This window comes from Panthera leo, chromosome B3 (assembly GCF_018350215.1).
Source record: "Panthera leo isolate Ple1 chromosome B3, P.leo_Ple1_pat1.1, whole genome shotgun sequence".
In the NCBI taxonomy this organism is placed as follows: Eukaryota; Metazoa; Chordata; class Mammalia; order Carnivora; family Felidae; genus Panthera; species Panthera leo.
The window spans coordinates 68413533-68439175 of NC_056684.1; the positions used below are offsets into that span (position 1 = coordinate 68413533).

Genomic DNA, 25643 nt, shown 5'->3' on the forward strand with positions numbered 1-25643 from the left:
GGATTATCATTCCTCCCCTCCCTTCAGTTAGGAAGCTCTTCCTCCTGCATTCTTCACGGATTGAAATGCCATCTCTCTGTTAGTGTTTATATCAAGTGACACCTCCCCCATTAGCTCCTTCCTGTCCTTGATGTAATCTTTTTTGAGCCTCCTTGGCACTCTGTATCCTCTTATTGGTAGTACCTTCATTCTTTACATTAGAGTTACTGAGCACTTTCTTTTTCCCTTGCTAATAGGTTATAAACTCTTTCAAAGTAGGAATTATATAATGAAATGCACAATTGTGTTGTGTTGTGCCTATTTTTCCTAGCACAGTAGCGCAGGCAGGAGGGACATTAAAATTTGGTGAATTGAAATTTTTTTCTTGTAAGGTTGGTCTACAGTAATCTTCCCAGTAAGGCAAGGAGAAGAGATAGGTTTCCCATTTCACAGGAAGTCACTGGTGCATTAGGCTCCAGGCTCATGTAGACTCATCAGTTTCCTAGATCAGAGATACTCACACCATGCCTGGAGAGGTGGGTGGACGTTTCAGCACCTACTCTCAGATTTACCTCTTATTTCCAGACTGCAACACTGAGTGTGACCTGTAGAAAGTTTAAACTGCCATGTGGTTTTGTTTAAAGTTGAGTGCCAATGTAATTCTAGGTTAAACTGGCCTGGAAGGTAAGGAATCTCTTAGCCACCTACATTTGCAGCAGGAAAATTCTAGCAATATTTTCAATATGTGGAATGCGGGGAAAAGACCCACTATGAACATTTCAACTGAGCTTTACAGAAGAGCAACCTGCAGGGGACAGTGGCACCCCTGGGATGGGCTGGAGTCCCTCTAGGTCCAATTTTATAATGGTAACAGCTGTAACATGAGAGTGACATGGCTACATGTGAGAATTGAAGCTTTTACATAGGATTCTCAAGACCCCTTCAGGCAAAGCTGCTCTAATAATTACTTAAGTTTCCCTACTCCTCCCTCAATTCAACACCCTCACCCACCTGCAGGTGACTGTGGCCTTAATATTTCAGCAGCCCCCCAATAAAATCCAGTTCTCCCACCTTGTATTCATACGAAGGTATAAAAGACCCATAATGCCTTAAGGCATTATCCAAAGCATTTTTAATTTTAATTGGAATCATGAAACTAGAAATATAATTAAGCTCCAAAGTAAAATTTCACATAGTGAATGGAATGATACTTGATCTCTAGAGTAACTTTAGGAAAATACGTAGCTGATTACAATTAACTGATTCAATAGTTCAACTAATTAGGAAGACTAATATTGGATTGGGAGATGACTTTGAGGGTCTTTATTACATCTGAGACATGAAAGGCAACTGTCCTGGGGGAGTCAAGAGATGGCCCCTGAGCCCTGGCTCTGCGATTTGCTAACTGGATAATCCCAGGCCATTCACCAAACTATGAAATGAAGACCATATCTAGCAATGTCTGCAATATAGTAGATGATCAATATATGTTGTGCTATTGATAGTTCTGAGCTCCAGTTAAGTCAGCATTTATACTTCAGAGAAGCTTCAGAGTTACGTCTAACCTTGATGTTGAGTGCTAGAATCTGCCACAAAATCAAGAGTCTTTGAGAGCATCGTTCATTGCTTATTTCTTGAACTATTCCTCCTTCACCTCTGCCTTCCAGTACATTTATTGTGCAGTGCCTGGCACATACTAGGAACTCAGTAAATGTTTGTTGATTGAAGCCTTTAAACCAAACTTCTTTACACATTCTTAAGCAACATCTTAAGAAACCATCTGAAGATGGTAAGAATTACAGGAGTATCACCCACTGAGACTCCTGACAAGAAAAAGTGATGAAAGCACTTCCAGTTTCCAGATGGATGCCCTGGGAAAGAGGAAAGGCCAGGAAAGGGCTAAGATCGCTGTAAGGGCTGAAGCCTGACCAGCTTGGAGAAGGCTACTCAAGGGCTATTTCTCACTTATGCAAGGATGTGGGTGGAGTAGTCCATAGAATCAAAATATGTCAGCACAAATGATCTTAGAAAGCATGCAGAAATCAACTTTCAGCACAGAAAACATATGTGGCTTGTATAAAATTAGATAAGTAACAGAAAGACCAGGACCAGGGTCCAAGGCTTGACTCCATATTCAGTGCTTTCTTTCAAGACAACACTGGGGTTTGCAAAAAGATATTACAAAGTGCATTTTTTACAAAAGACATTTCCAATGCTGTGTTTGGAACAGGAGAAATGAAAGAGATAGGCCCCTCCTTAGGACATGGGGTATAATATTAATAGATAAGAGTACTGTTTCACATCAGCCCTCTCTATCAAGGAAATTGATCTTTCCCATGATAAAAAGGATAGCCTGAAACAGTTAATAGGTAATTAAGTTTTAAGATAGGTGAGAAGATATAAGGAGGGTACCTAATCCATTTAATTGAATTCAAGCCTCTAGACCCAAAGAAATTCCATTCAGAATACTGAAAGAACTTGCAGCTGTAGTAACAGGCTCCTGGGGGAGAGAATGATTAGCTACCTTAAAGGAAGGGTTAACTAGCTGCCTGGGGTCAACAATTATTACAAGGCCAAAGGAGATTTCACACCCAAGCCTCTCTGCTTCAGCAGTTTCTACTCTACCAGGTGTCTCTGGCATCTAAAGGGGCTAATCAATTCCTTCATAGAATCAGGGTTTGAATGAAGCAACCAAACCAAAAAAAAAAAAAAAAAAGTAATTGAGCACATGGTAAATCCTGCGTTTAGTATTATCTCTTAATCTGTACAAATACAAAACAAAGGCGATGTAGAGTAAGAATAATTCATATTCAAAAAGGTTAAGGATCTTGGTTGACTCCAAGTACATATCTTTGTTACAACTGCCAAAATGGCTAATGAACTCTCGGGAAGCAGTAACTGTTCAGAATAAATAGGGCCACCGTACTTTGTCAGTCAGACCTCATCTGTAGTATTCTATTCAGCTCGGTAGGTAGGTGTCCAGGGGAGGGTATCTGAGATAATACAATTCTAGAAGCCATGTCATGTGACTGCTTAAAGGACCTGGGAATGTTCTTTTGGAAAACAGAAGGCTGTTCAATTTTGGTGACTAAAATATGACAGAAACCGTATTTTTACTGTGTAGCTTTATAAGAACTAAGATGAACTACTAGGTAAAGACAAACTTTTCTCATATAAGGACAAGGAAACTCACATTAGTTAAATACCCACCATGCGCCCCTTGTTATAGTAGGTGCTTTGTATTATTTTGTTAAAATCTTTCAGAACTTGATGGCTATCTGGGAGGTGGTAAACTCCCAGTTGCTGGAAGTCAGACGTCCAGGCCACCACTGCTCACTTAAGGCAGCAGTAACCCCTTTTCTCCTTCCCAGATTTGGGAATGCCATCTAGGCCCTTCTGGAGCCAGTGTCCTGGTTGGAGGGAGGCTCTCTGGGTGGCAGAAAAGACCACTGGCACTTCTGCAACATAGATTTCTAACACAACTTCAAGGTTCCAAATCCCCACTGGATCGCTGACTGTAAGTATGGGCCTACTATGTCCTTATTTTCCCAAGTTCAGATTTCGTAGCCAGTCTTGAATATTAGGATGCTCCCAGGTCTCTCTAGGATGTATCTGTGGGAAGGACTTGGTGCTTGAGGAGAGCCTAGGAGTTCCATGAACTTATGAGGGATTGCGTGACTGGAGACTGCTCAGGAAGTAATACTCTGGCTATGCATTTCTTGGCCAATTGCAGCTATTTTCTTCACGTACACCTATAGTCATAGAATCATCCAAATACTGAAACCCTCCAGCCTAAGGAATCCTTCTGGCCAATAAATGGTATCAGCCAAGGTACTGGCAGGAACCAGAATTCAACTGGGAGGATTCCAATGAAGAGTTTAATGGAGGGACCATTACAAAGATATGAGCATGGAATCAGCAGAGGAACTTCAAATGCACACTCCAACCTCAAGGCTGTGTACTTGGCTGTCTCCCTGTCAGCCATGCTACACCACCACCCCTCCCCACTCTGGACATCCACACGGCTTCTTCATTTTGTTCAGGTCTTGGCCATTAATGGGACTTTCTCAAGTGAGCATTGCAGCTGCTGCTCCCCATAATTCCCTTCCTCCTCCCCCACCTAACTTTCTATAGCACCCAATATCTCATATTTCTATATTTTATATTATATATATTCTATATTATATATATATAAATATATATTTTTAAAAATATATAAAATTTTATATAAAATTATATAAATTTATATTTTATATAATTTATATATTATATAATTTTATATAAAATTATAAAATATATATTTTATATATTTATATATATTAAAATATATTCTATATTTTAATTGTTTATTATTTACCTCTACTCATTAGAATGGGGGCAGAGATTTTTGTATTTTATTCATTGCTATAACCCCAGTGCCTAGAGCACTACCTTGTCCAAGGAAGAAGCTCAATAAGTATTTGTTTAATTAAGGAATGCTAATTGGACTTACTAGACCTCATAAAGAGAATTGTCCCAAAGTGACAACTGATCCATCTTTCTGCTTCAACTCGCTGATCATGCTCCTGCCCTTTTTGGAGACGCCCGCTGAAATGCAAAGAGCTTTTATATGGCCACAAGAGGGTGCTGTTGATCAGTTTTTCATTTTTTAGGAGACAGTCTGAGACCATTCACCCTCTCCTCCCCAGACCTCAAAAAGAAAAGGTGGGACAGGGTCAGGTCTATAGTCAAAGCAAACATACAGTGTATCTCTTCCATCCCAACATTGCCCTGCAAATGAAGTTCAGTTAAAGCCTGTATCAAGAATGGTCTTGAAAGGACAAGCGGTCACCAAAAAGCAAGAGCCTGAGGACTGCATACAAGAAAGGAGATGCCAAAGGCATGAAAGGAACATGAGGAAGAAGGTAGGTGAAGATGTCTCAGGTCCGGAGGGATCGGAGGAGACATTATGGGTGAGATGGCATTTGAATGAGGATTTGAATGACAGGTAGGTACAAAATCGTGTTTGGCTGATTTTATACACTACTTTCATAGGTCACTTGAACTTTCGGGTAATTTTCTTCTCAATTGAGAATGAGTAACTGTGTGTGTACAGGAAAAAAAAAGAGGTCAGCTTTCCAGGACATCCCACTCCTATAATATATAGCATAGTATAAAAATAAAAGAGCTTTAGGAAGGACAATGTGTTGTTAAACTATGGAATGAAAGCAAGCCTTATATCCACCTCCTGATTTCTTGTTGAAGGGCCTTTGTGCCCACCCCAGAGGGAGTGAGTGTAGAATGTCACAAATGAAGGCATGATTTTTTTCTCTGTTTTCTTTAATATGGAGCAGAGAATGGAAGTACTGGTGGAGGGGAGTTTCTTAACTCTGAGTGCAACTTTTCTCAAAACGCCGGTGGAAACTGAATGTCTTAAGGAGGCCCCCAGACTCACAGACCAAATTCACAGACCCAACACAGTGAACTCTTGTCAAACATATTCTTTATTTGAAAGAGAGCCACTCCAAAGGGAAAGTAAGGGAAGAGAATGAAATGAAGAGGTCAGATGTCCAAGTCAAGGTTCCCACTTCCTTCTTGTCCCATCCTTGACACAGGACTGCAGCCATGTCCCCCTCTCCACTGGGTGTGGTGTGGAGCCCCCCACATCACTTCCGACTAATGTGGTAGAATTTCTTCCACCTCTAGAGTGAGGAAAGGAAGTAAGACCTCCCTCAGCCTCTTCAGGGTGTCCCTACTGATTACCATGGGTAGGACATCCACAAGAAGGTCTGGGTTCGTGTACTGCAGGTGGAAAAGCACATGGCCCAGCAGCCTAATGAAGATCATGACCATGAAGACACCACACCTGAAATGTCTGCAAAGAGACATTCTTGGTTAGTGTGGGGGAAAGAGACAGCCCACGATCCAACTATAGGAGGTGAAACTTACACTCATAAATAACTGGTGAGTTGCTTTCTTTGTAAACTTTTTTTTTTAATTTTTTTTTAATGTTTATTTTATTATTTTTGAGACAGAGAGAGACAGAGCATGAACGGGGGAGGGGCAGAGAGAGAGGGAGACACAGAATCGGAAGCAGGCTCCAGGCTCTGAGCCATCAGCCCAGAGCCCGACACGGGGCTCGAACTCACGGACTGCGAGATCGTGACCTGAGCCGAAGTCGGACGCTTAACCGACTGAGCCACCCAGGCGCCCCGAGTTGCTTTCTTTGGGAAAAACTGATGGGGAATGGAGACACAGAGGATGAGGGTAGAGGATAGGTGATGGCAGAAAAATATTGATGTAGCAGTTAGGAATTTCATATGGCTCTCCTGGTAAGTAAGCCCTCCAACAGAATAGATGTCCATATAGAAAAGCTGGAGATGCAAAAGGAGATTTTCCAGGTACTACATATGAGGCAGGCCTTTTGGGGTTGTCAGAAAATGTTCAGGACTGTCACACATGACCGGTGGCCTTCTTCAGGTCTACTATAGTAAGCCGTTCTAGAACTTGAAATGGGATTGGACATCTCTGACATTAACATCCAGGCAAAATCATTAGGACAGGTTTTTCTTTCAAGTGTCAAAAGAGACCAAGTTAAACAATACAAGATGTGCATGTGTGTGTGTTTTCTTATGTGCTCCCAAGAAAATTTTGCACTGAAATCTAAGGCCTTCAGTCTTCAACTACATTGAAATGTCATAAATTGAAGCTCTTCCTTAAAGTGTCACATGGAACATTTCAGAGTTAGTCTCCTTGTTTCAAAAATTAAAAAAGAAATGGCACAGAGGGTTCAGGTGACTTTTGTTTTCTAAAATTTTACAGTGTACAGTAAGAGAACTGAGAAAATTAATGCATCCTGAACTGTTGTTCCAGCAAAGAGTATAGCAGAGATTATCAGGTTCAGGACCTGAAAAATAGAAAGGAGTCATACCAAGGACCATAAGAACAGGAATTCAAAGTAAAATGCAACCTGCAGTCTTCATCTTGAAGAAATAGCTTCTTTTTCGACCCACCAAGTTCTGCATAACCTGGTACTGAGGAAGGAAGGAAGGGCTGGAAGAAATTTGGAACTGCCTGATGTTTTCTGGTTGGTGGGTGTATTTATCCTTGTTCCTTCTGTCCTGACCAAGTCACTCGCTTCTACAGAGTGAATGGAGCCTAGACTAGCTAAAAATCAAGATTCTACCACTTACCTGTACCAAAAGATTCTCTTCTGTTTCTTAATGATGGTCTTCTCCTATGGGAAGCAATAAAATCCACAGCTGTGCCTGTCCATGTAGTCACAGAGAGGCAGTGTAGTGGGGTGACTAAGAGCCACCCAGGAGTCAGGGGTCAGGCTACGTGGATCTGAGTCCTGACTGCCACTTCCTAGCTGCCATAAGTGCAGCACAAGGTACCAAGCTTCATTATGTCCTAACTCTAGGTTTATTAAAAAGGGGAAGGGATGTGGGGAGCAGGGAGAGAGAAGCCAGGAGAGGAAGGGATAAAATAAAACTCCAGTTTGGGACACGGAAGACATACCATGTTGCTTTGGATGGTCTCTACCAGAATTGACCCAGGTTTCAGTATTTGGGAGGAGTTGTTCTGGGCTTTGAATCTGGGCAAAAAAGATCAGACCCAGGAATGATATTATATAATCTGAGACTGGTGAAAGGTGCTTTTCTAAGTCATACGATATCTATGGTTTATTTCCTAGATTCTTGATAACATTCACAGTGTTCAACATTCAAAACTCATAACTGTTCAACATACAAAGAACCAGGGAAATGTGGTCCATTTTCAAGAAAAAAGATAATCAATGAAAAATAACCCTGTCATAACTCTGATGTTGGGTTGAAACTGCAAAGTCTCACACATGTATGGTTACCTGACTTATAAAACAAGGCACCACTGAAAATGATGTTCTCTGAAATAAATGGTGCTGGGTCATTTGGCTATCCACACAGAAAAATGTGATCTTGATCTCTACCCCACACTATAGATAAAAAACAAATTCCAGATGAATGCAAATCTAAGTGTAAAAGGTAAAATAGTAAAAAAATTCTAGGGCAAAGCATAGAAAAATAGTTTTATGACCTAAAGAAAGCACTAAGCAAAGAATAAAAACAACAACAAAAAACCACACACACACACACACACACACACACACACCCCAAAAACTGGCTTGAGAAACATTTTGCCCTTCAAAGACATCCTGGGGACTTATCAGGGACATCATTTTCTAAACTTACACTTCTTTTTCAAGAAGAAGCACCTCTTTTTCCTTTTCCATCTGTCTCAGAATTTCCTGGTATTTCTTCCCATGGAAATAAAAAAAAAATTGTTATAATGAAGAATTCCCCTATATTTCAGTGCAATGTCACTGACGATTCTCCTAAGACTAACTCCTAATATTCCAAATGGTGCATGCATGAGTGTACACACACAAGTAGGGAAATGTTCTAATAAAAGTTGGGAGATACTGTGATTAGATGGATATGGATATATTTATACATATATACATATATACATATATGTATATACACACACCATATACATATATATGTATATATGCACACACACATATACACATGTACATAACATACTGTAGCTAGATGGATATATATATATATATATATATACACACACACACACACAAACACACATACATACTGTGGCTAGATAGATATCTACAATATGTATATATATAATATATATATATATATGTATGTATATATGCACACACACACACATATACACATGTACATACATACTGTAGCTAGATGGATATATATATATACACACACACACACACACACACACACACAAACACACATACATACTGTGGCTAGATAGATATCTAGAAAATATATATATATATATATATATATATATATATATATATATTCTCTTTGGATTCTGCTTGTATTCAAATCCCATCTCTGATGGTTACTAGTTGTGTTTCCATAGCACATTACCTAACTCCTGTAAACCCGTGTCCTCTTGATCATAATAATATCATCCCCATAGTTTTACTGGACAAGTTACCGGAAAAAAATACCGTATGTGCCAATGCCTGACACAAAGTAAATCCTTAACATACACCTGTTTTGTTAGGGTTTCTATTGTATAAAAGGCATTCTTCCCTGTGGCAGATTTTATCCTAATGAGAAATTAAGGAGTCCACGGCTTTGGAGAAATTCTGCTTCTACTCTGACTTGCCCTTGCAGGTAGTGTACCTTTATGTAGAGGGCCTGGTCCTCACAGAGCTGATGCAAAGATTGGTAGTCGCCCTCTATCTAGAAAGAAAAGAACATTAACAAATCTCATCAGAACCAAGCCTAGGCTGCTCCCTGGGACCCTAACTGGTACACTGGACATTTGTTACCTAGCAACCTGTTCCTTTAAGGGAAAACAAGCACATCACAGAGCAGTGATCTCATCACTCATGAGCAGGAATGGTGTAATTTTGAGGGGAAAAAAATGGTTTGCCCAGGCTGTTGAATGCCTATCAGGTAAAACAGAAGTCTCAGGACACTTAGGTTTGGAATTCGACAATAGTATTCTGAGTATTAGAGGTAAAAGGATGTTTAAGAAATGGTAAAAGCAGTACTTCTAATATAAGCTCTCTTTCCCTTCACCTGCATGTGAATCAGAAATTCATCTGCTGGATGTTCTTATTCCTCCCCATCCTCTGCCTCAAGCTGTCCTATTTCTAAGATCTTTGGGTTTCTCTCCCATTTATATCCTGGACAAAAACTCAATGAGGAGACATTGCCTCTACCTTGAGCAATTCCTTCTCTTGCTTTGCACAGGATTCTGTTGACTTTTGTAGCCTCACCTGGAACACAGCAGAAAGTTAATAGCATTCTTTTATGGAAGGCAAGTGGGTAATGGTCACCCTCTATCCAAACCAGCAGAAAATATGATAAAAATGACTATCATATATTGAGGGATTGAGGACATATTATAGCAAACTAGAATGGACACTATCGTCAGCCCTATTTGACACATGAGGAGACAAAGTCAAGGAGAAATTAAGTGCTTAACTTTAATCATTTTAATTTTTTTAAGTTTTATTTTTTATTTATAGTGTGTGTGTGTCTGTGTGAGACAGAGAGAGAGAGAGAGACAGAGAGAGACAGAGAGAGAGAGAGAGAGAGCAAATAGGGGAGGGGCAGAGAGAGAGGGAGACAGAATACCAAGCAGGCTCTGTGGTATAAGCACAGAACCTGATGTGGGGCTCTAACTCATGAACAAATTGAGAGTCGAGTGCTTAACCGACTGAGCCACCCAGGAGCTCCAAATGCTTAACTTTAAAAGTCACCCAGTGACAGAGCTGACACTTAAGCATCGGTCATCTGACCACCCTGTCTCTGAGCCTTACCATCCTCCTTCCTCTAGCCCCACTGACCAAAGCTCCCTGGCCTCTTTCTCCTTCTCTTTCTCCATAGGGAGTACTCACATGCTGTCTGAATCATAGAGCAAAACAGAAAAACTGGGAAGTAGGGCTCTGGTATGGTGGTCTCAGCTAAATTGCCATATTTGCCACATAAATCTGCAGAAAGCTTCCCAATAGGGTTTCTGTCCTCTATTGGGCATCCACTTCATGCATTCACTCAACAAATATTGTGCATCCAATATGTGACAGGCACTGTTTGAGGAACTAGAGAAACAGGAGTGAATGACATAGACAAAAACTCTTGCCTTCATTGGGTTTATCCTCTAATAGAAGAGAAACATAAAGTGAATTTTAAAAATAAAACCTTTTTGGCCTATGAGCCATGGGTTGGAAAATGAAGATTATTGACAATCTCTATATAATTATGGAAGTCAGCATTCTTATCCTACTTGAACATCTATATCTGTGTGTCATTTAGATCCTAAACTTCTTGGGAGTCCTGATGTGCATTCAGAACATGTGCTCTGTTGACTGATGGGTGATGAGCTCTCTGGAGCAACTTCCTCTGCTTGGATGACATTGCAGTGAACTCTGCAGTTACTTGACTAATTATGTTGTGAATGTCCTATAAGCCATGAAATAAAGTAGAGGGGACAGAAGACATTGGCACCTCTGATAAGCACACAGACATACTTGGCCTGGGAGAGTCCTTGAAAGCAGTTCGGCCCCAAACCTAGAATTGACACACATCTCCCAGAAAATCCCTAGGTTTGTTTCTCTACTCACCTTCAGTTCTACCAACATCTGCTTTAGGGCTTCTTTATCAAGGCCAGTGTTCTTAACTCTCCTTGAAATCTGAAATACCATTCCCAAAATTGTGGACTGAGTGACACAGACCTAAAAATCTGGGATAGTGGCAGACTTTGGGGTCTCAGGGCTAGGGAATGGCGGTAAATTAACTTAGATCTCAGATAGAAGCTTGATAGAAGAGTGTCTCCTTCTTGCTATGGGAGCTGTCTGACTCCAGGCTACTTGGATATACCTTTCTGTTCCCATAAGCCATGAACATGGCCGCACAAGGAGGCAAGGAGGAAGAGAGGGAGGGGAAAGGGGGACAGAATCCTTTGGATATGGGGGAGGAGGGAAAAATCTTTTCTCCTTCCACAGTCCCTTAGCTCTCTCACCAGATCTGTAATCCCAGGGAACAAATGGGGCTGTGAATCAAAGAGACTCACTAAGAGATCCAGTATGTGGCAGAGGGGAGGGAACACACACATTTAGCTGGTTGCACCTTCTGGTCTTTCTGACTGAGGAGTTCAGGAGTTCAGATGATTCTGTCTGGATTCCTAAGAAATGAGCCTCTTTCAAGGGTGGCCCACCTTACCTTCTTCTGAAGCTCCACCACCTTCCTGCCTAGAACCTTGTTGCTTTTTTCCTGTGGAAAGGAAGAGGTAATGGGGATAAACCAGCTCTACTCTGGTACTTTCCCCTTCCCCCTTCTCTAAAATAGGGCTTAAGGATAAGTGCATGAAGGGGGAAAATTGCACTCTGGCCCCACTCAGAGGATCTGGGAACAAAGCCTGGGCCTGGGGCCCCCATGCCAAGCACTTCATTCTCAGAGCAAGAGCACTCTCTTAAACAGCTGTGATTTCTCCAGACACAGAAACAACCATAGATGATGATCCTCTGGGAAAGAGAGAGAGAGCAGTGGCAGACTGCAAGCGAAATGCATCACATGATCCTTTTCTAGACACCTCCTTACCAGCTTTGCTGTCTCTGATTTCAGGTTCCTCAGGGCTTCCTCCTTCTCAGATACAATATGGTTCAACTCCTCCCTCTCGTTGGCTTGTCCTAGTGACAGGGCAGTCTCTCTTTCCAGACTGAAAAAGTCACCCAAGTGTGGATCAGTCATAAGGAAGCTGCCAGCACCCTAGCCTAGGAGGCCACTGCCAAGGTCTCAGGGAACCAGAGAGATTGCCAAATGCACTGGCAATTCAACGTCAGCCTGATGTGGAAACATAATGCAAACATCTATACATAAAGGCTTCTGGGGGCGTCACAATTCATGCTTCAGAATTTAACACACCAAGATTTACCGAGAAAAAAGGAAACCTTCCTCCCACCTTCTTTATTCCAAGGGCCATTCAGTTGAGGAGAAGCCCTTGCCTCACCAACTGCAGAGCCTGACCTTTGAATAGCTTCTTCTTTCTCTTGAATTTTTCTGAGAAGAACCTGATTTGCCTCATCCAGTCTCTGCAGGTCCTTTTCAAGGTCTAAGTTCAGGTAGTCAAGGTTTTGTTTTGTGACTTTTAATTTCGGTATTTCCATCATCTCCTGCCTATAGGAAAATTGTCTTAATTACTGAACTCAGGACAGGAAAACAGAGGGGCCCTAAGAAGATTTCCCTGGTAATCTCATTTATCCTCCCATCTTCTGGTGTTACTATGTCTAAGCAGCCCTGTGTTGTAATTTTCCATGATAAATTGATTTCTACAGTGTTTTGCGTAAAATAAGTTCCTGGAGTCAAATCACAGTTTAATTTTAAATATTATAAATGGAACACATTTAAACACAACGCTTTTATAAGGCAGAAGAATTTTTTTTTTTCATACAGGTAACTATGCTCCAACTTATTAAAAAAAAAATCTTATTTAGAGTGTGCAGAATCTAAGATATACCTATAAAGCATTTAAATATCTGTGAGGGAGAGGAATTTCTTCAGTTCCCTTTTGTTACAGGGAGTTTATTTTCTACCCCAGTCAAGTAGGCACACGGACTGGGTGGGGGGCAGGGATGGGAGTGGATCCTTTCTCCAAATAAGACTGGTTTGCTTTTTGGGTCATTAACCATTTCTAAAAACCCCATCATAGTTTGAGGAAGTCCAAAGATCTGAAACCAAAGCCTTTTCTACCTAGGAAGCCCCCGCCCCATCTCCCTCCCTCCCATCCAGGTTTGAGGAGATAATGTCCTGCACAATGGAGGTTTTCTTCCTTACTGGATTGCTGCAGAGACCCTTCCAAATGCAGATCCCCTACTGAACGTTTTAAATTATTATTATTATTATCCTTATTACTTACACATCATCCAGTGGGTCCTGTCCAACTTCTTCCATTGTGGGTTTCCTAAAATGTTAACACAAACATTTATTACAGAAACATAGCCCCTAATGTTCAACATTGTAACATTGCCCCACACGGGCCCAGGAGGGAGCAGGCAAAAGTTTGACCAGGCAAGCCAGAGCCAAGAAGAGACCCATGCCTTCTAGACCCCTCTGTTTTCCGGGATTACTAAATTCCAGTAATTCAGATTGTGTTTTAACTTAAAATTGCCTAAACAAATCCCCCAAGAGCACAGAAATTTTTCTGTTTTCACAATTTTTCACATTTTGGCTACCTTTCCCTTTCTTGGACTACCTTTTTCCAGTCACAGGTAAAGCACTAAAAGTACTCAAGCCTAGATCTAATGGCAAATGCACTGAGAGTTTATTTCTAACCCAGAACTCCAGGAAAACTTGGAGGAAAGATAGAGAAGAGCCAGAGGGTGCCATAAAGCTGGCTGCCTGAAATTTGTCTATTGCCATCCTAGTTCTAACAAGCTCTAGATGTTACAGGCTGAGTTGATCTTAAAATAGCAGCAAAAACAGCAGCATGGACAACAGAATACTACTACCAGCAGGAAGAAACAAATATTGGGTTCTCAGGGATGGTGTCTCCTAACGATTGCCCCAAAAACGAAAGTTCAGGACTGAAACCAATCTAAGAAAAGTAGAGTTCCAAATTCCCCTCTCCTTTCATGCTCCATCTTCCCTTCCCTTCCCTTCCCTTCCCTTCTCTTCTCTTCTCTTCTCTTCCCTTCTCTTCTCTTCTCTCTAAAGCTTTTTGGCTTTAATTCTCTTTTTAATGCCTTCTCCTACCTCCTTCCCCTTTCATAGCCATCCTGCATTTTCATTTTTTTTAACTACTGTCTTGACACACAAGGCATGCCAGCCTTTGATGATGCCCTCTAAACTCACCGTTCTCTTCCCAAACGAGGTTTCTTCAGTTCCCACTGAGATCTCCAACTGATTGTCAGAACTTTCAGAAAAGGTATGTCCTTGCTGATTGGGTTCTCCCCATATCACCAGACCCATCCTCTCCAGTAGGGTGGGGCAGCATGTCATAGTGGGTAGGGATAGGGGGTGGCCATAGCTCAACATCACCCCTGTAGGCAGCATGGGAGCAGAGTTCAGAACTTCAGGGCAGTTTCAATCTCTTCCTACACAGCAATAAGTTCTAGGAACACGTTTCTGGACACGGGGTAAATCCCTGTGAAATGGGAATCAGCTCTATGGAACACATTTTTTTCCTTTCCCCAAACCCCTGGGCCTAGTGGAAGTTGAGATCACTCTCATTTCTTTTCCTTCACCAACTCCTTGTGATACATGTGAGGGCTGCTGCGCCCAAATCCAAATTATGCCTTTCTCTTTAATGCATCCAAGGGCTACGGGGTAGAAATGCTTGAGAGCAGGCCAGGAGGAATCAGAGATGTCTTATCTATGGGCCAGGAAAGCTCTCACTCCCACTGAATTGGATTTTTGGAGCTGCAAAACAAACTCCTTTATTTTCCCTCAACTGGCACTGCCAAGACATTGGGAACAAAAGGTCTGATGTTTCAAAGATGGAGTATAGGGAGGTAGAGCAGGACAAAGGAAAGAGGAGTGTTGGGTCTGGAGACTTGAGTCCACTGCCTACTCCTTCAGAATCCCCTCCTCATTTTCTGTAAGTTACTGGAGCCCTGGATGGGATTTCCCACACCAGTGTCACTCTACTAAGCAATTCTGGATTCTCTGAGAGAGAAGAGGCAGTGTACAGAATTGGAGGTCAGTGAAGGTGTGTACTTGCATTTCAGATCTGTCCGTTTCTGTCCCTTACACTCAATTCACTCCTCCATGATGTAAATGTAACCTTTTCCAGCTGAATCGTACTAATCTCCAGTCCCTGGAAAGGCCTTATAGAACAGAACATACCACCGTGTCTCCAAGAAATATCTCCCATGCAATATCTGTCATAATCTTATCTATCCTTCTCAGCTCGCTTCAAATGCTGCTTCTACACTTTCCCAGATACCAAGCCCCCAGTCCCATCAGAATTAATCCCTCCAACCTCTGTTCTCCTCTTTTGGTATTTTATATTGTTTCTAGGAATGTGCATTACTGGTGTTTATCCCACAATTAGGCTGTAAACCCCTTGAGAGAGTATATTTTAATCGGAGCCATTCTGATTTCCCTCCCCAGCTGAGCTCCAGGAGAACCATTTACACATAATTCAAAGGGAACGGTGCCGCTTGGAGTTGTTCAAGAAGAGGGCGGCTTAGAAAATGGAGAGTAGAAGGTAGGCTGAGTTAGGGACAGAAAGCACCTGAGTTTCATTCTGTCCTGGCACTTCACAGTTGTGTTACCTTAGGCAAGTTACTTGATCTCCCTGAGCCCAAGTCTTTTGACCTGTGAGATGGGCATTACTCCTACTTCACAAAGTTGTGGTGGAGATTAAATGAAATAATATACGTGAAGCTCTTAAACCAGTGTGGCACTCAGGAGCACTTAATTCTCATCTGTTCTCCAACACTGTGCATGCTCCATTTTTCTGTCTCATATTACCTTTGCACACAGAATGATGCCAAATGATTTTAGAATAAATGAATGAATGAAGGACTCATTGCACTCCCTTTATCTAGAACAGGTGTTATCCTCCCTTTTCTTACACCTGAGAGATTCTCAACTGTACATCCTGATTAGCACACTGTTATTAACAGCACAGTGCACCATAGCAGAATTCTCAACAGAGGGCCATGCCCCCCCATGAGGCTGATCTACAATCATCAGGGATGTAATTCGAAAGCTCCTGCCAAACGTCCCAGGGCAGTAGTTGCCTCGGCTGGAGAATCACTGATGAAGAACATATTCTCTACACCAAACTGCCACTCCCTTTTCCGTAAAGACTCTGCACAAATTCCCCCTCTCCATGATCTCTTCCAACATGAACCCTTCTTAGCTTATTGCTCTAAGTAGACCACATGCACTTTGGAAGTGACTGTGTTTGCCTTTTTGCTTTGACACTAAGAAGCGAAAACACGTTTGAAGCCCCAAATTTTCATGACTATACTAGTCATCGTGGCCTTAGTCCTATTCCCTTAGTCCTATTCTCCTATTCATTTTTCAAGTAGTGCTGATATTAAGTTATTTTCCACTGTTTTGTGTTAAATCTATAGTTCCAGATGATACAGATGTAAGTAAACATAAATACGGACTTAGGAATATAAATACTAGCAAATAGATAAAGATCTGAGAGGGCTAGTGTGTTTGGGTGGCATGGATAAGAACATTTGAAAAGGCGGGCCTACGCCGGCCGACTCCATCTTGTTCTCCATCTTGTTCTGTGTCCTTCACCTTGACCACACCTCCTCCCCTTGAGTAACCCCTCCCTTACCTGCCTAACAGGACTCGGACCCTTCCCCAGGACCCTTCCCCAGCCAATCGGCTGAGGCCATAGCCATTACCTCACCAACTGCCCCTAGGCCCCAATAAAACCTTTGTCCTTTTGAAACTCGCTCTCTTTCCCTGGTATCAATCCCCTGGTAGGGGATTGTGCTCGAGCTAGCTCGAATAAAGGCTCTTTGCTTTTGCATCGGACTCGGCTCCCTAGTGGTCTTTGGGGATCATGAATTCTGGGCATAACAATTGGCTATGGAATCAGACCGAATTGACTTTGAATACCTGCTCCACCACTTCCCAGATGTGAGGTCTTCTTGGACAAGTTACTCAACCCCTTGGACATCAAGTTTTGAATTAAGAAAGTGTATTTGGATCAGTCTGTGGCATATAAGATACTTTGAAAGTGTGGGTCTCCATAGATATAAACTCGTTTTTTTCTCCCACACCCCTAGATATAAACTTTTAAGAGTAGGCACCATGTTTCTTTTTCCTTGGCTAATCTCCATGCAGTGTATAATCCGTGTACGTGAAACACTCACTGTGAATATATACCTAAGTACTTTCTTCCTTGAGATAGTTCCATTCACGTTTTCCTAGCAAATAGAAAGAATAATATCATGTGTCAGGATGACAAAGACTTTTTAACACCTCTTGTTTTTAAAATAAGTCTAAAAACAATCACCTGTTTGGATTTCCTATGGCCCTCCCTTACACCTAGCAGTTACACTGGTAATGGCTCACCAGGGAGCTCTAAGCTTCAGGCTTAAGTAAACAAAGATTTGATGGCTTCTATTTACTGTTTTGAGTTCCGACTTTGTATTCTCAACAGCTTAGTTTTATTGAGAACAGCTCCTGTTTTCTTCCAGTACCTGAGGCTATAGAGGAGACCTATGCTAATTTACATGTCTGCAGAATTCAGTCTTAACCTTTTCATTAGAAATCCCACAAGTCAGAAGGGTTTGTGTTATTATGTTATTTTAGTTTTCTACAAATATCACATCATGGCAAGACAAATTGTTGCAGTGTCAGGAATTAACTCTTTTCTGATTAAGAAGAATTAGTTTTCAATCAGTGGGTTGTATATCTGGAAGAAGACCAAAAATTTAGATTTAATATGTGTTTTTAAAGACCTTACATTCTTTGCTTTCCATACAAATATGTAAAAAATTTAATCTTTTGAGACTTAAAAAATTTTTTTAAATTTATTTTTGGAAGAGAGAGAGTGCACGCACAAGTGCATGCACGCGAGCAGGGGAGAGGCAGAGAGAGGGGGATAGAGGATCTGAAGGGTGTTCTGCTCTGACAGCAGTGAGCCCAACAAGAGGCTCGAACTCAGGAGCCATGAGATCATGACCTGAGCTGAAGTCGGGCTCAACTGACCAAATCACCCGGGCGCCCCTAATCTTTTGAGACTTAGTTGAGAGCCATTTATTTTGCATTTTGTATAACATTAAGACTAAGTTGTCAATCAAAACTAATAGATAAAATAAAAATTTCCTACATCATAAGAGAGAGTTGTTTAGAAAGTAACAGAATTGTACAATCGGTCATCAAAGGTTGTAATACTTGGGTGGAAATATAATGAATGGCATCATCATCAAAAAAGAAAAATATCCCTTTCAACCCACCATGATAAAAAAAAACCTTTTCTCATGATATTCTTACTATCTGGGATAGGTATACCTACTAAGAATTCCTGGATTATTTGTAAGACACTGAGTCATTTAAGATAAAAATAATGACAACATAGGATTCTTGAAAACTCTAAAACCTGCTTTATACTCTGTAATGCAACCTATGATAGGGTGTGTTGAAAGTTTTGCTGGTGTACTGCTTTTTGTATTCAGTGGATTCACTGAAAAAATGAACAATTCAGTTAGTTTTAGGTGTGGTCTAGTAATTTATGTTCAGCAACAAGACCTTTTTAACAACAAAATAATTCATATGTAAGCAATAATCATATACACTGTCGGCGGGATGCAAACTGGCACAATAACCATGGAAAACAATTTAGAGAAAACATCCACTTTGGCAAAACCACTTTTGGAAAACTGTAAATGGCAGAACAGAACACGCACCCATCCTACTCGCCTGTAATCTCACTACACAACATACTCTAAAAGGAAAACCTCTTGCACATATACCCCAGGAGAGAATGTACAATAATTTTTACACAGCAGTGTTAATAGCAAAACACTAGAAGCAATCCAAATGTCCAACAACAGTAGAATGGAGAAATAAGTTGTGAGATACAGCAGAGGAAATAATTTACTATTATACTCAATAACATTGTTGAATCCCCTGAACATAATAGTATAGACTTTTTTTAGTTTATTTATTTTGAGAGACAAAGAGAGTGAGTGAGCAGGGGAGGGACAGAGAGAGAGAGGGAAAGAGAATCCCAAGCAGGCTCCTCGGGGCTTGAACTCACCAACCGCGAGACAGTGACCTGGGCTGAAACCAAGAGTCCAACACTTAACGGACTCAGCCACCCAGGCACCCCTAAACACAATATTGACCAAAAGAGGCAGAATGTATGCATTCTAAATTGAGATATATAAAGTTCAAGGTAGATTAGACTAAACAATGTATCTTAGAATACATATATAGGTAATAAATCTGTTAAGAGAAGCAAGGCAATAATTTTCATACAATTTTCAATAGTGGTTAATATTCTGGAGAAGAGAAGGGATGAGATCAGGATAGGGTACAGAAGGCTTTTGGAGTATATTTTGCTTTCTAGCCTGGGTACATGAGTGTTGACTAGTTATTAGTCCTTAAACCCTCCACATGTGTTTTTATATTATGCTTATGCGATGCTTCACAATAAAGCATACAAAGGAAAGACAGCTGGGTTTGGGGTCCTGATGTCTGAGGTCCCTATAGCCCCAGGGGATATTCACAGTTAACAGCTGAAAGAAGGAGGGTTAGCCCTTCAGCAAAAGGCAATCCCCTGACAGACTTTTCCCCTTAATCCAAATCTAGTGCTGTTCTGTTGAAGCAATCACTCTGGATTTGCCAAAATGGGAAGGTAATGGCAGGCATGGCTTTAAGCAGAAATAGGAAGGGGCACATTTCCAATGGGGGGATGAAATCCACTTGGTTCTGAGGTTTAGAATTTGCAAATTGCCAGTGAGGGGTCTCATATCTGCCAGAGACATGTTAGGCTTGACCCACACTTGTTTATAATTTTTTTTAAGTTTTTATTTATTTTGAGAGAGAGAGAGAGAGAGAGAGCGCATGAGCAAGCGGGGAAGGGGCAGAGAGAGAGGGAGAGATTGAGAATTCCAAGCTCCTCTGAGAGTGGAGCTCCAACTCACAAACCAGTGAGATCATGACCTGAGCCAAATCCAAGACTCGGACACTTAACTGATGGAACCACCCAGGCACCCCTATAATTTTTTTTGTTAGTTGCCAACAACTTTAAAACAGGAGATTGTGTGTGAAAATCTTGAATTTCAGTTCCTCTCGAAAGCTCAAATATGATAGCATTGGCTCTATTGTTAGATAGAATGTTCACTCTCCAGTTCAGGGCTGTCCCCATCAGTCCCTATTGGTTTATACTCAAGTTGCTCATTTACATTAATCCATCTCTGAAGGCTTGGACAACACCTGACTTGTGGGTTCTGTGAGCGACATGAAAATGGGGTCCTTTTGCTTCTAGAGCTCCAGAAATAAGACTGGGCATGGCAAAGGCCAAGGGAATGCCTGTGGAGACTGGGCCCTAAGTTACAAGTCCCTGAAGCAGCAGCGAGAGCCCCTAGGGCCAGCCTGCAAAGATCTGTTAGGGAGGGGCCGGGTCCAGTGGGTGTGGCCAGGGGAGCCCCATGGCTGTCTCTTGGGGCCTCACAGCAGCCTGTACCGGAAGAATGTTGGTAGGGTAAAGAACAACAGTTAACACTTCTCTCTGGCTTTTTCTGGATGGTGGAAGCTCAGGATCCTAGTGTAACACAGGAGGTGGATGGCAATGGGAGGAAGCCACAGAAATAAAGTGATAACTGGGCATCTCATTGCTCTTGAAAAGGTGAGTTCAGAAAGAGATCTGACTTGATAAAGAAAAAGAAATATCTGTTTTGCATTTTGATTACAGTGAAAATGTTCATTCCTGCCTTTTATGTGGTGTTTTACGACTTCCTATTTTGATGGGAGTGAAAAAAGTTAACATATAAACATGTCCCGTCTCTTTCTCTCCTCCCATTCAAGATAGTGACTCTTATGTTTGCTAATTCTCCTCGCTTTCCTCACCCTCCATTTCTTTTTAACAGCCCCTGTCCTTGCACATGTGTAGGAAATAAAGCAAACTGAGCTTATAACAAACAGCTGGGAGAGGGGAGGAGAGGAAAAGTGGCTGTGGCTAGGGTTGGTGGGGGAGACCAGGAGGCAGCAGGACTGGTGAGTCAGTGGGTTCTATCTTTCCTGGAGGGAGCCAGGGGTGAGTACGAACTTTGTGGACCACAGAAAGGTAGCAGTGGGGGTTGCTTGTCATGAAATAAGTAGGATGCCCTTAATATTTAAAATTTTTAGTATTTGGGGTTCCTGAGCGACTCAGTTGGTTAAGCGTCTGACTCTTGATCTCTACTCAGGTCAAGATCTCATGGTTCATGGGATGGAGCCTGCATTAGGCTCTGCGCTGACAGTGAGGAGCCTGCTTGGGATTGTCTCTATCTCCCTCCCTCCCTCTCTCAAAAAGATAAATGTAAAAAATAAAATTAGAGAATAATATTTTTAGAATTTATGACAGGATAAGATTGGAATGGCTGTTGGGTAGGTTGGGAGAGGAGAGACTGAAATCTCAACCTGATGCTGGTACTGAGAGGAAAAAGGATGATGAGGATTTTGGACTCAGGGTTGCCCGGTAGCCTGGACTCTCCAGAGTGAATGGGGGACTTAAGTTAGGTGGGAGGGGCCTGTCCAACTTTAGAACTGGGCAGGTGAAGGAACGGATTGTAATGGAACTGACAAGATTTGGGCAAAGGCCTGAATCCAAAGGGGGTCACAAGGATGCTCATTTCTATACTGCCTACAGGGGTGGGAGGCTCTCCTGGTTGGGAAGAAAATCAGATGAAGGCAGGGAAACCCTGTACTTCATTGCTGCTGGGATCACTAAAAGGTCCTCGCTATTTTAGGGAGGGTATTTCATTAAACGTTTTCCATTCATTTGCCTAACGTGACCATGCCTCACTGCTGAATGGTGGGGATGTATTTATAAAAACAAATGTTGATTTTTATGATTGCCATAATGTCCATGAAGCCACTCTAAGTATTGGAATTCAAATATATTCAAATTAAACTCATTTAAATTCAATGCATATTTGCATAATGCCTATTGTTTATATAGTATTTGAATCTTGCCAATGTGCCAACAGTGTTCTTTATAGCATTTTTCCTAACTCTAGGATCCATTCCAGGATCACACACGGCATTTAGTTGTCATACCTCTTTAGTTCTCTTTTACATGAAACAATTCTGCCTTCTTTTGTCTTTAATGACATCAGTGTTCTGAAAAGTATAAGTCAAGCGTTGCATGGAATGTTCTCCATAGTACCTAATATATACCCTACATATAATCTTCTTAAGACTAAGCTACAGAGAGAAAGAGTGACAATCTTAGTGTTCAAGGGACCTGTGAAATTATTTCCATAATGCTTAATTCTAAAAAAAGTAAACTAATCTACAGGCTAACTTAAAATTAATTTTTAAAAGAGCAAGTCAGACATTACATTTTCATTAGGCAGTTGCTTCCTAAAGAATGGTTTGGAGGGGGGCTGAAGTATATGTATTCAGAAGGTTCCATGAAAGAATCAGAAGCCTGAAGGCTGGGAGAACTTGGATAGAGAGAATTCAGGGTGTCAAGTACCTTATGAACAGGGTGCCTCTCAGTGGCAAATTACATTTTCCAAAGATGACCATAATAATCGCTCTTTATCAAGTGAGAAGTCCCAATCTCTTCTTCTTTGAATTTGGCTGAACTTGTGACTGTTTCCATAAATAGAATGCCATGGAAGTGACCCTGAGTGTCTTCCTAGGCTAGAAATGGCCATGCAGCTTCTTCCTGGTTCCCTTGGAATTCAGCCACCATGCTTTGAGGAAGCCCAAGCAACCCATGGAAAGGAATCAAAACATCGGGCCTCTGGGCCTGGCTGAGCTCCTTGGCAATAGCCAATACCAACTTTCCAGCTATGTGAGCAAGAAATCTTCAAGGTAAGTCCTCTGGCCCCCAGCTGTACAGCCCTAGTTAAACTATGGAGAACAGAGTTGCTACTCCCACTGGGCCCTGCCTAAGTTGTAGATTTGTGTGAAAAAATATATAACTGTTTTAATCATCTAAGTTTGGGATGTGGTTTGTTGTTACATAGCTATTGATAATCATAATGTTGTCAGTCAGTTGTCACATGAGGATGAAGCAAGAAACCAGGAGTGAGGTGCTCAGAATCCTTTTATTTATTTGTTTCCTTATGTATGTACGTATTTATTTACTTACATATTTATTTAATTATTTAATTTTTTAAGAAGTTTATTTATGTTGAAAGAGAGCGGAAGAGGGACAGAAAGAAAGGGAGGGAGAGAATCCCAAGCAGACTCCACACTGCCAGCGCGGAGCTCGAACCCACAAACCATGAGATCATGACCTGAGCCGAAGTCAAGAGTCAGACACTTAACCTACTGAGCCACCCAGGTGCCCCTCAGAATCCTTTTAGATACAAAACAAAAACAGTGTTCTAGTTCATGGATACCACAATAGAAGGGACCCAATCAGAAGAAGTTAAACAGAGGTCTCTTTACATATACTGACTGGATGGACCGCATAAACAAGAAAGAGCAGTCACACTTGAAAGGTTCCAGCTTAAAAACTGTCATAGTAGGCTCCAAGCATGGCTCCAAAGAGTTTTGCTGGATCAGCCCTTCAACTTCCTGCACTCTATCCTAGTCCTTCACAGTAAAGACCATATCCCACCTTTGTTCTGCTTCTCTGCTTTATAGTAACAATTATCAGGCCACTCCCTGCCTTGCCCTGAGTACTCAACTCCCAAGTAATTGAAACTAAGGCTTTTGAAAAGTGAAATGCACAGCAAGAGCCTCTACAGTATAGACCCAGGGTCAGCAAGGACAGTCATAGCCATTGTGCTTAAGACCAGCCCAACTCCACAAGAGTCACTGCGCAAAGAACCCAATCGTGAGTCTATCTCATGAAAATAAGAGCTACTATATAATAAAGACTTCCCAAACGTGGGTTAGGATTTTCTCCCATAGGTGGCTAGCAGTCCCTTGACAGCCATAGAAAGAGCCTAAAATTTGTTAGCAACTCTTTTTCCTTTTCTCAAGTACATGTAGGGTATAGTTGGAAGACTCAATTGCAGTTGATAAGCTGTAATTAGGGACTTATGATTTCCCTAGAGTTTAGGGCCAACAGCTACAGAATCTTATTGGAAAATTTAATTAATGTATTTCCATTAGATTTTCATTTACTGGGGGGGGGGGGGGGGGGGGACCAGAACAGTGATGAAAGGATTTTTATAGAAATGAAAAAAGTTAGGTAAATTACCATTTTTTAAGCCTCATTACAACAGAAAAACACACTTTTAATGCAATCTTGTTCAGTTGAATGAGTAAAAATGCTTCTCTGTACTTTTTCTAAAATTGCCTTTCCTCTTCCTAGGTTTAAAACAAATTAAGACTCAAAAAGATATTCCAGCTTTAGTGAAATTAGTTCATCATGGATTGGGAAAGATACAATCTTGATTATAAAGGGCAAATGGAACAAAGAATACCACGGCTAAGAGACAACATTAATGTCTGATTACTCAAAGGATGAATAATATCTCACATAATTTTGTCCATTATAATAGACATGACTGTACTAAAATATATCCCCACCATTCTACCAAAATGACAAAAATTCTACAAATAAAGATTCATCAATTTTCAGTAAACCTTTTTTGCAACCTGTTAAAATATTATTATTTCTGGGGAGAGTACCATATCAGTTATGATCAGTTATTACAGTTTTATCTCAGACCTTTTGAAATAAAGAATTGCTGCCTTGGAAAGCTGTGGCAAATGTCCTGGGTGAAGGAGGATGCAGGGCAGATACATTTTGATGTGAAAAGGAGTGTAATAGTTTTTCAGGAAAGTCGGTCTTTATGGGATGAAACAGGCATGAAAGTGGAAGTTGAAGAACAGTCTTAAATTACTTTCCAGGGTTAACCTTCATCTTTAACGATAGGAGGAGAATAAACTAGGTTATGATTTCTTAAAAATAATTACTGAGGGGCACCTGGGTGGTTCAGTCAGTTAAGCTTCTGACTTCAGCTCAGGTCATGATGTCACGGCTCATGAGTTCAGGCCCCCTGTTGGGCTCTGGGCTGACAGCTCAGAGCCTGGAACCTGCTTCCGATTCTGTCTCTGTCTCTCTGCCCTTCCCCCGCTCGTGCTCTGTCTCTGTCTCTCTCTCTCTTTCTCTCAAAAGTAATTAAACATTAAAAAAATAATAATTACTGAGCTGAACGTAATGAAAGTTCATCTCTTCTCTATCTCAAAGTCCTTCTGCACTTCTTTCCCTGACAAACAAACGTCTAATCTTGTCTCAAGGTTTCGCTCCTCAGTGAAGTCTTCCTTGAACCTCCAACCCCTAGAGCAATTACCCCATCTTTAATCGCACAGTATTTTGTACACACTTCCTCACAAATGTATAACCCCTGGTAGTACATGAGCCCCTAGAGTTTTGACAGTCTCTGAACAGAAGGGTGTCTAAAGGTTAAGAGATGAAAGAAGAATTGTCCCACCTGTAATTTCTGTGCAATGGGAGAATTCTTTTCCAATTCAAATGCAACCCGT

The 25643-nt window shown here is 41.3% G+C and overlaps 1 protein-coding gene and 1 long non-coding RNA gene across 5 annotated transcripts; one reads left to right on the forward strand and one right to left on the reverse strand.

The window, feature by feature from the left end:
* Positions 1-5444: 5444 nt before the first annotated feature.
* Positions 5445-14454, reverse strand: LOC122222229 (transmembrane and coiled-coil domain-containing protein 5B-like). Of its 3 annotated transcripts, none has more exons than XM_042942516.1 (12): positions 14352-14454; positions 13417-13461; positions 12528-12677; positions 12102-12219; positions 11724-11774; positions 11126-11194; positions 9722-9778; positions 9177-9236; positions 8190-8254; positions 7480-7555; positions 7152-7195; positions 5445-5833 (listed from the first exon to the last, which is right to left on the reverse strand). In XM_042942516.1, the coding sequence occupies exons 2-12, from the start codon at positions 13449-13451 to the stop codon at positions 5635-5637; spliced, it is 924 nt and encodes a 307-aa protein (XP_042798450.1). In that variant the 5' UTR covers positions 13452-13461; positions 14352-14454; the 3' UTR covers positions 5445-5634. The 3 variants fall into 3 exon arrangements, with proteins under 3 accessions (XP_042798450.1, XP_042798449.1, XP_042798451.1); XM_042942515.1 differs by having other exon boundaries at positions 14253-14449; XM_042942517.1 differs by lacking the exons at positions 7152-7195; positions 7480-7555 and having other exon boundaries at positions 14253-14452.
* On the forward strand, positions 9400-24707 carry LOC122222230. Of its 2 annotated transcripts, none has more exons than XR_006203666.1 (4): positions 9400-9452; positions 15612-15708; positions 22835-23009; positions 24466-24707. It is a non-coding gene; the product is annotated as an uncharacterized LOC122222230 (long non-coding RNA). The 2 variants fall into 2 exon arrangements; XR_006203667.1 differs by lacking the exon at positions 9400-9452 and adding an exon at positions 14562-15207.
* Positions 24708-25643: the final 936 nt, after the last annotated feature.